The sequence below is a fragment of the Plasmodium gonderi genome (genome assembly GCF_002157705.1).
Source record: "Plasmodium gonderi DNA, contig: Pgo-contig_711, whole genome shotgun sequence".
Classification (NCBI taxonomy): Eukaryota; Apicomplexa; class Aconoidasida; order Haemosporida; family Plasmodiidae; genus Plasmodium; species Plasmodium gonderi.
Genome location: NW_021629474.1, coordinates 293 through 15527, shown reverse-complemented (window position 1 = coordinate 15527; position 15235 = coordinate 293). Strand labels below are relative to the sequence as shown.

The following is a 15235-nucleotide window of genomic DNA, read 5'->3' as shown; positions in this document are numbered from 1 at the left end:
TAAGGAGATTTTTTAATAAAAAAAATGAAAATAATAACAACTTGATGTATAAATTTGAGAGGACATATAAAAATATAGTGCAAATTCAGTATAAAATAGTTTATAACCAAGAATAACAACCCCACTAATCATATAATATTGCTGAGAGAAATAAACAATATTATATCAAATAAAACTGTAAAATAACTATTTTCTTAATGATGTAATATGAATACTCATAAGAACCATTACATTAAAAAATAATTGTAACATTATCAAAAATATACCTCAGAATTTTGTAATAAGGAATATATAAAGTAGGTACCATGAATAGAACACACAAGAGATGAAAATTAGAGGACTTATCAAGAATGACAATAATAAAATCATCTATGAAAATGCCCTTACAACCATTAGATAAAAAAATTATGCAGATATAACTAGACATGATGCAAAAATATGTATTATCAATATTTATTAAAATTCATTTGTGAGAAATAATAAATTTTTATTATATCCATTTAAAAAGAAAATTATATATTAAAAAAAAAATTAAAATGATTACATTATATAAATAGATGTTGATATAGTAATTAATATGCTATAAAGTACTAGAATAAATAAAAAATAACATATAAATATAAAATATTAGAGTGTATATTTTTATTTGTAAGAACATATATTACTTAACAAATAAAATAAATATTCAAAAATAGAAACATATGCACACAGCATGATATAAACATTTATAAATAATAGTAACTAAAATAAAAAAGGGATATATGTATTTCGACTTATTTATATCAGAGTAATATATAAAAAATATAATAATAAATGGATTTGAAAAAAATTTATAATGAGTAGAAGACAAAAAATATATATATATCATATTCCTTATATGAAAAAATGAATACATTAATTGATTCATAAAATATATCTGTAACATTATATCTACAAATAAAAAACATATATTTTAAAATATAATTCTTTTAAATTACATAACCATTCAAATAAATATAAATATTAACAAAATTTTTCTTTTTTAAGGAAAAATAAACTCTTATTCCATATATATATGTAAAATAATTTTAACAGTATATTACTAATACTACCTGTAATTTTTGTACTCATATATGTGGCACAATAGTTTCTATATAAATCTAAGACATATTATAATCCGTGTATATGAAAGTTAATTTATATTTATACTTATATGTTTGATTTAATAAAATGGTTTCCATTAATATAATCTATTAGCCTTATAAAAATGAACAGAATGCTATATATAAGAACAATTTTTTACATTTAAAGCATGTTATATATATTTTCAGGAATAATATTGTTGTACATTAAGAGTTATAATTTTTACATTAATACGTTTATGATATTAGAAACATATTAAACAATAATATGACCAATATAATATTAATGTATTCTTATGAGATAAATTAAAAATAATTACATAAATAGTATATATTATTTTTACAGTATTTTAAAATTTTACATTAAAGCATTTGTGTGTTATCTGATATCACAAATATATATGATTTCTATTGTTATATATTTCAGTAATTCATAATAATTTTAACAAGATTAATATTTTTATATAATTATTATTACACTAATTTTGCAGAAATCGTTATATACTACAAATATATTGAATCATAGGTGTGTTAGAATTTAATACTAAATGATAATTTTACAATATGTTGTTTTGTTTCTCTGTATTTTTGATTTATTATATTATATTTTGGCAGTGTGTTTATATTCATTAACTATATATTTTTTACATCATGAGTCTAATGCTGCAATTACGTAACATGCTAAACAAAAAATAATAAAAATTGTGCTTCATCTTGTATCACATTAGACAATAGAATATTTATCGCATATACATAATTTATGTTATCTAAATAAATCTTATTTAAATATTTTAAATGCAATTATAGTTAAATATATACTTTATTTTTTACGAGAGTCAAATAATGAAAAATAAATGTATTTTTTTACATGATCTATCATTATAAATATTAATTCATATAATAATATAACTCAGTAAAACGTGTTTATGATTCTGATACATATATATTTATTTATGTAAAGCCACGTTTTGGAAGCATATGTAAACACTTAATATACACAACATACTATTTCATAATACTTTAAATAATTAATGAAAAAAAAACTGAATATTATGGAGCATTCTTTTGAATAAATATGATTTACATAGTTTCTACATAAATGTACAATATTATTAGGATCTATTGTGTACCATTATAAGATGTAATCATTATAAAATAAATTGCAGTAAAAATAAAGGAATCACAAAAAATACTGATTTGTGATTTTTGAATATTTTTAACTTATTAATATACATTAGTAATATATATAGTCATGCATATTTTTAATTATATATCATTACATGCAAAATAAATTGTATATACATAATATAGAAAGACATAAAATAATTCATTACATAAAATTATATATATAAATGCTAAGCATGATGAAATATATATTCAATAAATTGAATTATTTAACACATAAAATGTTATACTCTCGTTATTTATTTCAAAATAAAACAGTTATACTTTCTATAATATGGTATATTTCTTGAAATACAAAAGATACTATAATTGTATCTAAAATAATACATTATGAAAAAGAAGTAAAATAAAAAGTAAATTTTTAAAAAATATAAAAGTAGTATATAACTTTTATTATAATAATTTTTTGTATTTAAGATATATCTGCTGTTGCATTATTATGTAGGAAGTATATTATTTTAATATTAGTTTTGTGCTCATATATATATACTTGTAAAAAGAAAGCGCTCGTAATTTTATATAATTAATAACAATAATATTTGATAAATATATTTTTATACATAATTTTTATATATATTTCATCATTTATTATATAATATTAGATGAATAAATTTAATTAAAAAATATATATTATACATTAACGCATATAAAAAATGTAGAAGATTGTATTATTTCATATGATCATGTTTAATTTCTGCATATAGAAGTATAATTAATACTAATTAATTTCTAATTTTGTTTAGTCGTAAACCATTGTATTCAGCATATATATGTATTAAGGTTTGCATAACAAAATTTCTCTTGAATATATAATTTTTTTGGATAAAACAGCGGAGTAATTTATTAAATACTTAATACACTGAGAAATATAAATAAATATATACATCTAATGTTCTTAAGTAAATCGTACAAATGTATATAATTTCATTGCAATAGAAGTAAATACGTTAGAATTATATACGAACAAGATATTTATTCGTAAAATAGTGCGTCACTATTTTAGTATTATTATCTTATTCACAATAAGTCATTGTATTTCAACTGAAGAAATAATATTCCCTCAGTAAATTATGCTTTAAATTCAATCATTCTATTAATTAATGAATATTTATTATATAAATGTGTGTTATCATTTTTGTAGTAATATACACACATATATATTTAAATCGCTATATAATAAAATACAATTATATAAATTATAAATGTATTATTCCATTAAACATATTTTTATAAAATGTTACAATGACAAAAATTAGGAAAAAATATATTTATACAAGTATTTATATAATATATCAACTCACGTTAATTTATACTTTGTAATTATTTGTATTATATGATAAACAATATACGTATATACAATTGTTTTTATTAATTTACTTGAAATCATATAAAGATCATATAAAAGGATGGAATTATAATGATGTATATAAATCACTAGCAAATATCATTTATATATTTTATATCGAATTATATAAAAATAATGTTGGCAAGTGTTATAGTGTACATTAAAAATATATAATCATTAAATAAAATATAAAAATTTAATATTCATTATATAACAAAAAAATTAATATATATAAGTCATATATCTAAAATATTATATAAAGAATTGATTGATATAACACTTGTAACATAGAATACGAATTATTAATTATTTATCTTGGTTATAAAATGTATGAACATTAATATAAATGTTTTATAGAAAACGTTTATAGATATCTGTTTATAGTCTAAATTGTGGATTGAGCTAAACATTATGTATTACATAATATTATTAAATGTATTTTAACAAATATACATGTTATTAAGAAATAATAAAACTAATATTTCTTATTGAATAATTTTACGCCATAAATTAAAAAAAGAGGAATGAATTGGCATATAATAATATATATATGCATATTTCATAAAAAAAATTATATATAAATATATTCATTGCTAAAATTAATAATAGTATATATCCCCTTAAAAATGATTTCTGAACAATTGGTGCTAAAACATAAAACCTAAATTATAAAGCCTAAAGCATTGGATCCTAAAACCAAGATATAAATTTTTATTATTTTGCTAAGGATTTACAAAATTTTTTTGCATAGATAACAGCTATTTAAATACAACAATATACTGAGATGTTATAATATTAATAACCCTATATAATGGAATAGATTTATATAAAATCATTTATGATTTTGTATTAAAATTGTTCAAAATAATCAATTATTGTAGAATAAATGTAACAATAATATATATATAAATGTAAAAAAAATATATATGTAAGCATATTTATATATATTATATTTATATAAGTTTCTTATAATCACATGATAAAGTGTTAAAAAGTGTGAAAACATGAATATAAGATATCTCTTACGTTCTTATATAATAGGTGTAAGTTGTTTGAATTCATAAGAACTAAATACTATCTTATTTTACTTTGAAAATAAAAATACATGAGCCCTAAAATCTACCCTTCAAAAATTAAATTTATAAAGAGTAATTTAAAATTTTATATGGCATTGATGTGTATGCTTAGATAAAAACCTTTCAATCACTGAAAGATTAATTTTTGTTATATATTAAAGCTAACTAAACCATATATATAATATTATTTTGTTGTGAAATTTGGAATTAAGGTAGAAGTAATAAAACTTTAAATCATCCTCATATATGACTTATAAGATAAAGAGCAATACACATATATTACAATTATTTTTATTAACGTGTTACTTCCTTATTTGATTTATGTACTCTGAAATTAATTATCCCTAAACTCTATATCTTAATTATTCTAATTTTACATTTTTGTCGCTATAAATTATATATACTAAAGTGAAAAGCATTTTAAGGTTTAATAGACATACTATTATATGAATATTATAATGAGTTGCATTCGTTTTTATTGTGTCGTTTTCTTTATTGAAAGTATTATTAAAATTATATATTTACCATAAGTCAAATCAGACATGGTGTTACATTTTAGAAGTCCACATTTTTTTCATTTTATTATAATTAATATATTTATGTTTCTTATTTTTTTATTAAAATAAATCGTAAATCATGATGCATCATACATATCATTTATGTTGTATTTGAGAAAAATAATAATTCATTTTGAAGAGACTTGAGAATAATTTTATATTAGTTCAATAAAATATAAAAGAACGTATCATAAATTATATTCAGGTAATGCGTCTCTATTTTTAAAAATATGTTTTTCTATGTTTACACATTTCATGAATTTATTTGGTTCATGTGCAATATAATATAATCTTATATAAGATGGCAGATGACGTTGTATGTTTGAAATATTACGGTATTAATGACATTATTATATAATTATGTATATTACATTTTCCATACATATAATAAATTTTTTTTTAAGAATGTATAATATTTTTTATATAACTATTTTTTCTTTTAATATCAGTATAAATTTTTAAAAGACTTCCCTTTTTGTGAAGATACGATTCAACAGTTTAAAAATTATCCTCTGAGACGCAGCAGTTATGTTTGCTATGCAATTGCCAACAAATTTGCATCTAATGTGAATACTAATATTATTCTAAGGGTGTGTCCTCAAATTCTTGAATATTTATATGATTTGAATATTATGAGTAAAAATAACATATATAGAGAAGCAGGATGTAGATTCATTCATTATTGGTTATATTATTATCTTAAAAAACACAATTATAGTAAATATACAGTACAGATTTACGAAATAATAATGTTGTATTATGCCTCTACTATGAATAGAACTACATTTTGTACTGATTATGTGAATAAATTAACAGATGAACAATTAGAATACCTGAACTATATATACAATTTCTATAAATGCATTAAAAATATAAGCAAATATAATATTTCCGAGAACTATACAAAATATTGCGGTGCTCTGAAAAATATTATAGAAGAAAATCAAACACCAGTATTGAAAGAAGTTTGTGATACGACTCAACCGCAAAAATCAACACTTGAAGAAAGTAATATACAAGAAATAGCATGCTCTTGTAGATCTAATATTGTAGCTACTATTTTAGCTACAATTATTGTAATGTTAATAATGTTGTTTTTTTTGTTATTTTTCTTTAAGGTTAATTATAATATTTTTTGCATGTATCGATAATAATAAGTTATTTGTCGTAAGAGTTCAAAAATAAAAACATTTATCACATCACAATTACATAATTAGTTCCCAATATTCTTTATATTTACTAGTATACTCCATATGGTCCATTATTAAGCCGTAGAATAAAAAGGATAAGAAAAATGTTGGATAAAAACACTAATCCAAGGAATATATCCCAACGAACCGAAGTACCCATAAATATACTCAATAGTGGGATATATGATATGCTATACAATTAATCCTAATTTTATATATAATTCGAAGAAAGATGCATTTTAAATAATTTATAAAAGAATTTAAGTAAACTGCATTATGTATTCCTCTCTAATAGACTTACTTAAAAATGAAATAATTCTTACAGTATAATAAAAAAAATTCATATAACTTATTATCAATTTAATAAATAATATTACAAAATGATAATCTAATAATTATTAAAATATTTCCCGCAGGTATATAAATACTAAATAAAAATATTATAAATATATTTTTTACTTGTTTTAATACTCAGTGTTTTGCATATGTAAAATTATTTTAACTTATTATTTAGTATTTTATAAATAATATAATAACACATTACATGACTAATACAGTAGTTATTATAGAACATACAAATTTTGTTAATAATTCAATTACAATATATATAAGGGTGTTCTAAATATATTATGCTATATAATAGCATAATTTTATTAATAGGAATTCCCAGTTTCTATGCTCATATATTAATAACAAACTTTGATTCATAGTTCTCTTTATTTCTTCTTAATATTTTTCAATTTTAAGGATATAATATTTCCATCTATATACTATATCAATGTGTGAATTATTATTCGATATTAGAGTATGTATATAAAAAGGAGAAGGAATTACAAAAAATAATTTATTTTTTTCATAAACTTTTTTCATTATATTAAGTTCGTTGGATAGAATATACCATTTTTTGAGCATTTTAATTTATCTCCATACTTTTTATAGTATTATAATGAATTTCAATTTTCCTACTTCACCTATAAAAAAAATTAAAATAAATGCGTACATTAATTTTTTTGAAGTCAACATTAGGTGTAAAATAAAATTATATATATTTATTAAATTAATGAATCTACTATATCACAAATTCAAGACAGAGTCATTTTCTTATAGTTTTACAGTATTCCCCATATAGTTATAAAATATAGAAACTGAATATAGTACTATTCTTTATATTTATCCTGTACATGCATTATATTAAAACAATATTCTCTAATTATATTATATATTTTATAATTAATTTGGTTATGAATATTTTTAGTGAAAAAATCATTACATGTATCATAATACATTGGTTAATATTTACTTATATTTTTTGCTCGTTTACAATTGTATCGAATTTACCATAAATTACTGGGACATAACTGTAACAACTTATTGTTTTGTTATGGAAGACGATTAATTTTACTTCTGTATCCCTAAGCAGTGTCTCAACCCTTCTAGTTTTATAATTTCATTTGTTCTTCAAACTAAAACACAAGTCTTGTAGTTCAATGATTTATATTACAGTTAATGCGCCCTCATAATTTTTGTATTGCACTAATTTTTATGAAAATTATCTTAGCATTAATTACATTAATTATAAAATACTTTTCTTCATATTATTCATTCATCTGTGTTCATACAAAATAAATATCCATTTCCATGCGCATAATACTTAAATTGTGTTATTTTTTATACCTGTATTAAATTATTTTCCTATATTTTTGCCTCATTGAGCATTATCACAAAACTATAATGGCATTTTCCTTCATAAAAATCTCGTATATAATATTTTATTAATGCTTTGTTACAGAAAATGTTTTGTGCAGATGGATATGTCAAACATAATTATCTTATGTCGTAATATATAAATTTATATTATGAGACATATGATTCTATTTCCACTTCGATTATTTCATTTTGATTGGAGGTTTAATTTTCTTCTTTATTCTTATTTTATATGACCTTGATACAGATGAAGTAAAATAATCATATATAAATAGAGGGGAATATTATTATTTAAGAAAAATATACATATAAAAATTATAAATTTTTATATAAAATACTTATATATTTAATTATAATCAGTATATACGTTATAATTCATGATAGACAACATCACTGTTGCTAATGTTAAGTAATCTAAGATAAAACCATTAAAAAGATGTTAATTTTATATAATATAATTTGCTTTTAGAATAATGGAAAAAAGTTAAATTATTTCACTTGATAGATGATGTTGTATAGAAGATCTACCTTGTGTAACTTCATTAAACTCAGGTTATTGCCAAAATTTTGATAAAAAATTCAATTTAACTCATGTTTTGTGTCTCTTACATCCTTAATTCCTATAATTTCATCAATATATAACTCTTCACATGCCATTAAGAAGGTAGATATAACATTTGGTTCACGTGTTTCTTTATTAGTGAAATAAAGTTCGCAATGTGATTCTATGGATATATAGTTACAAGTTCTATATTCATAATGATAATTCATATAAATCAGTTTAATATATGTATTTTAAATACATTTTCATATCGTTTTTATAACAATTATTATTTTTCATATATTTACAATATAAAAAATGATCATGTAAACATTTCTAATATTTCCAACTTTATGGGTTACCTTATTTATTACATATATATGGTTGCAATTCAGGCTGTTTTTTAATTAATGATACTACAAAGCCACATATTTCAACACTAATGCACCTAATTTATAGATCACTTATATATTAGTCCTTTTTCATTATGTAATCATAGAAGCAGTGGAATAAGTAATAACATATATATATTCCTTCATTTTATTGTTCAACTGACAATTCTTTAAAATTATTTAAAATGTTTTCATAAAGGATGTTAATTCTTCGTTAAAACTTTCTAACACGTTATATTATTTATTATTAGTGTTTCTAATATACACTTTATCAAATATATTATATTTGTTATGGACAAATATAGAAATATTTGACACCATTAAATAAGCAGAATATACAAGTATTGTTATACAAATGTTAGTTATTCTTAAAAAGGATATCATTCACTGATCATAAAGTTATAGAAACTGCTCAAATTTTTTTTTCTTTACATATCAAAAGTGTAAATATGACAAATAATATTAATTATTGATGGAATCCTATTTTAATTAGTTGTAATGAATTAATTATAAAATGAAAGAAATTATCTATATGTAGCAGCCTACTTATTTAGCATTAAAAGTTCTTCGTTGCTAGCATCACTTTAAGAAGTAAATATTTTCAATTATTTATAAATGAATTGGTGAAATGGGATTTCTGCAGAATATCCTTTTAAAAGAATATCATATATAATCCTATTAATAATGAGTTATGAATAAAGTAATTCCTATTTTCACATAGTTCGAATTATGACATGTTCATATCATTGTTAGTTATTCCTTCGTAGATATCATCTATCGAAATAATATATTATAATTAAATTGTTTATGCTTATAATAGATAAATAATATCATCATTTTTCAATAAAAAAGTTCAATTTATTTCATTGTTCTACTACGCTCTTTTCGAGGGTTCATGTCATTTATTTGCTTTTACATTTTTAAAAATACAAATTTTTAAAACTGATGATATTATTAAAACAGAAGTGATATAAACTAATAAACATAATTTCCAATAATTTAATTTAACTGTGTGTATTAAAAAATATATAGTGTGTAAACAAAATGTTATAAAATGCATGTGTCTGTTATTCGATGTTATTACATTGCATAAATACTAGTGAATTTCAATATACATAAAATTTAGTATAACTGAAAAAAATACTTCCATCCAATGTTCATGTTTTAACATGTAATAAATAAAAATTTAAAGATAAATTTGTATATGTATACATATATAATGAACATTTACAATTAGTCATTTAAAAAAAAAATGCATTTTGTTAGGGTAAGAATATAAGAAGATTATTGAGCACTTTAATTTTTTAGAAAAATTCAAGTTCCAAACCACAATGATACAAGATCTCACATCTGTTTCAATTACAAAAGGGAGCTTAAATTTCTGTATTTATATAAACGAATCTTGACTTTATTTATATATTTCAGTTATTTCTTTTTCAAATAAACATGGAATTTTAAATATATTTTATTTAAAAAAAATGTGAAAATTTCTTTCACGTCCTTTGTTAATACTCCGTTGAAATAGAACATGGACAATTATTATGATAATTAAACAATAAAGCATAACAATCATGGATCTTTTATATTGTTTTATCTTCGTGAATATTTATCCCAGTATATATTTCAAAAATTTTTTTAGAAATGAATTGTGAACATAATGAATACATAAGTGAAATGTTTTCTTGTTTTCAATAAATGAATATGTACAAAAAGCTGAACTTTTTTTTGCATATCAATTGTGTTATTTATATATATAATGATACATATTTATAATATGCATATGATAGTAAAAAAAAAAAAACCAACTTTGTTAGTACATTAAGATGTCAAATATTCTATAATATATATATGTTTGTGCATTCACATGTTATGTTGTAGTAATCTTACAGAGGTATCATGTGTTTTTTTTTTTTATAATTTTATATTAAAATATGAGTTATAGTAATAAGTATTATAACTTTGAAGAAATAATTATTAAAACATTCCAATTGCGATTAATAAGAACTTTAATGAGCATTTTATAGAATTTTTATATTCCTCCAATATAGCGTACATGTAACACATTAAGATGATTTCTTGACATTAAATTTTATATGAAAAATTGCGTTTTTTCAAAATTGTCAAGGAAAATTATACTACATTAATTAATATTTTTTGGAAAAGTACTATATAATTTATAAGATTCTTTTTGTTATATAGAATTATATGAAAAGAATTTTAGACAAAAACATTTAACTTTTAATTGCATTACAAAGTGCATGAAAAGATATTGTACTTTGTCTTATAGAAAAATAAATGGGAATGTTTATAATTAAAGATTTTTATTTAAAATAATTGCGTATCACAATGAAAATCATCAGTTACCCTTTTAAGTTAAAATGAGTATTAAATCATTAAAAAAATGACTAATGCATGAAAAGATCATACCATCATAAAATGAATATATGTAACAATTATAACGTTGAATTATCTTTATAAAATAACTATGAAATTGATGAGTCTTTTATTGCCTTATAAGAGATAACAAAATGACTTTAACATAACATATACAAGGAATAACAATAAAAGGAATATATACATTTCTATAAATAATTATTAGACATGTACAAAAATTAATATTGTGAATTGTTATTACTATACTATATTCAATTGAACATAAATTAAAACTAAAAATTTCAGGAATGATTGTTTTTTCTATACACAGTTAATCTAATAAAAGTAAAATAATAACTTTCGCTTAAGAAAATTCATATATATAAAAGTTATACATAATACAGAATTCAAAAGGAAAAGTAATAATGTTATTAACACTACAACCAAAGAATGTGTTGTAAAATAACTTCATTTAAATAACATGTAATTTTACAAATATATGTTATAAATAGTACACTTTAAGGAATTTTGGAACTAAAAAAAAAAATATGCTTTATTGTATAAACATTTCATATTTTTAGAACCATATTGCATCATTATTTATATCTAAGTAATAGAAAGATAATGAAATAGGGATAACTTGAAATGGGTAATGTAAGGTAACCAATCTACACATGGTAAGACAAAATAATCATATGTTGTTTTAATGAACAAACGAACTGATACATAACTAATATTACATATATATTTATAAGTATATTTGTATTTTTATACCCCATTAATCTATATTATGTTACTTAAATAATAAAAATATATATAAATAATAAAAAAGTTAATTTCTGTGTTACATATGCAGTCGTGCGAATGTGATACTTTTCTAGTGTTAATCACATAAAATTTTTTTCTCGTATATTTGTTCGATTTGTTTTTCATTATATACACTTTTTTCTTGCTTCATTTCCATTATAATAATTTAATTTTTCGCCAAATAAAATTATTGAATAAAAAAAGAAAAAATATGTAAAAAAGTAATAATTCATTTTTTTGTGTAATTAGGTAAATGCCTATAAAAATTCTAATGAATATATATATGAAATGCAAATAGTTATTTTTCAAGATTTATCGATTGCACATTATTTTAAGAATTAAATAGACATTTTAATTAAAAACCGCTGTCACAAAAATAAAAAAAACCAAGGTTATACGTGATTTATTATTGACTCATTATAATATACGCAAAACTATAAAATTCAAAATATATCACCCAAAAAATAAAGAAAAGGATATACAATGATTAAAAAATTATTTTTACGTCAAAATATAACTTCACAGATTGTTTCTAACAACACATTTTTTGTAAGAAGAATTATATATCATAAGCGACAAATGAAATAATTTTAAATGGAAATATAGATTATTTTAAACATATGCGTTGTTTTACATTTAAATAAAAAATACTATATATGAATATTTATATGTAATATATAACAGATCAAGTTTTATTTTATTTATATATGCGCAGAGTATATAATATTTGTATTCATGTTAATTTTTTACAACCACTTAATTTTTACGTATTATGTTTCCCTATATTTCTACTTATTATGTATTCATTTAATGCTAAAAAATGACACGAATTTATTAAATATGCATTTGTAAATTTGTCCATTTAGTAATTATCCTTAAAATATCACTTAACACACAAATATTATTTGCTCAAAAAATTCATGTATGCTGTTTTAAAGCATCGTAATGATATGTCAAGAAACAACTATTCGTAATCTTTCTGAATATTATAAACTGTGCTTTACAAAATGTGTCTATGTATATACATAATTTTATTCCCCAAATTATTTATTTAAAGGAAGAACGGAACGCAGCTATAAATTTAATAACTTGATAGATAATGGCCACTGTGTCATATTTTACATCTGATGGCGACAATCATTATGACTTCGATAAATGCTTAGAAGAATATATTAATTATTTAGATAAAGGTAAAGAACAAATTCATGATTTTGAAGCCAAAACTTATACAAATTACTGCACTGAATGGGAAAAATTATGTAAATATATAAAACATAAAAGAGAAGGCCTAAATGAATGCTATATAAAATACCATATGCCATATAATGGAGATGGAGAAGAAACAATAAATCATTTTATTGGAAAATATTCTAATACATCTGAATGTTCCTTCAGTAGAGTATCTCTTGTTAAAGATAATTCTAAATTAATATCGGAAACACAACACAATGAAGATCGTAAACAAGAAAAATTAGGTGAAGGACTATTGGAAAAAGAATTTGAAATGTTACAAGTCCAAAAGGATATAAACCATCCTTCTAGTTCTGATTCTCAAGATGAAGATCGCAAATCAACTGATAGTCATACTTTCAGTACACCTTTAGAACTAGAAACATTGTGCAAGTCTGAATCCTGCACAGATCCTTCAACATGTACAGCATTAGGAACCCAAGCAAGTGAAACAGTTTTACAAAAAATCCACAATGATGGTTGTGTGATACATATTAAACATCAAAAAAAAATTTTACATGAATGTTCTATCAAAGGCAATGTTTCTGTTTCCGAACATGCTGCTGAGAAGACAGTTGAAATGCAAGAGGTTAAAGTTCAACCACCCGACACAAAAAGTAATGAAGTTACTTTTCTTGCTAATGGAACAAATGATACTGAAGAATATGACGGTGGTTCTCTTTCTCCTGTGTCCATTCGTGATAAGGATGATAAGAATGTAGAACATGTTAACCAAGTAAATCTTAATGCATGTATTGATGCAGCAAGTGGTGGGAGTTTATCCTCAAGTCATGTAACATATAGTTACAAGGATGCTAGGGGTTTAAATTCTGAAAGGGAATCTACGCATGATACATTTTCCGGTGTTGAGACGCCCGTTATTTTAGAACATAATACTGTTTCCTTTTATTACATATATACAATTATTTAACGCATTAAATATATAGGCTCTGATACTGTTATATTCATGGAGAGATCTGCTACCATTGTGACTGATATTGTCACAGGCATATCTGAAGGAAATGACCGTGGAATATCAATTAGAACATATATCATAATTGTTTCAATTCCATTAACCATTATTCTTATAATGATACTCATTATAAAAGTAAACTAAAATTCTTAGTTTTGAAAAAATTAAGCATATATTTTTAATTATTTACATAAATTATATTGTTATTTATTTTCCATATCTTTGCAGTTCACCCCTATGAAGAAGCTTATGATCAATAAAAAAAGGAGGAAAGGAAAACAAATGAGTGAAAAATTACAGAGAGTACAATTAGGGCCGTCCCTTGAAAGAGATACACTAATCCTATTTGCAAATAGCCATTTTGAATATTAAACATTATGATAATTAGATGTTTCTAAAAAATTAATTAATAATGTTTACACAAAATATTCAGTATATATGAATTGTTAATTTATTCTTGTAATATATATTTAATTATATTTTTTTGTAAATTTATCTATTATGTGAAATTATTTTATAAATTTATATAATGAAATACTTTTTTTTAGTAAACATGTATATTTGTACTTGAAATTTTGACATTTCTTTCTTCCATTTACAACTTTTTTTTGTTAATATAAACCTAAAATATAATAAACATTTTTTTTTTTATATATATAAACTCTATGTTTTGTTCTATCGGCTTAAACTATAAAATGATTCCTTATAATTTCCATACATTCTTTGTTATTTTACACAATT

The 15235-nt window shown here is 21.1% G+C and overlaps 2 protein-coding genes across 2 annotated transcripts; both read left to right on the top strand.

The window, feature by feature from the left end:
* Nucleotides 1–5585: 5585 nt before the first annotated feature.
* On the top strand, nucleotides 5586–6677 carry PGO_004160 (variable surface protein; the record flags this gene model as incomplete). The annotated part of the gene is made up of 3 exons (XM_028691432.1): nucleotides 5586–5600; nucleotides 5734–6402; nucleotides 6528–6677. The coding sequence occupies 3 exons, from the start codon at nucleotides 5586–5588 to the stop codon at nucleotides 6675–6677; spliced, it is 834 nt and encodes a 277-aa protein (XP_028547233.1).
* Nucleotides 6678–13236: 6559 nt separating this feature from the next.
* On the top strand, nucleotides 13237–14866 carry PGO_004155 (variable surface protein; the record flags this gene model as incomplete). Its single annotated transcript, XM_028691431.1, has 3 exons — nucleotides 13237–13302; nucleotides 13388–14419; nucleotides 14723–14866. 3 exons carry the CDS (start codon nucleotides 13237–13239, stop codon nucleotides 14864–14866), a joined length of 1242 nt encoding a protein of 413 aa, XP_028547232.1.
* Between the last annotated feature and the right edge of the window lie 369 nt (nucleotides 14867–15235).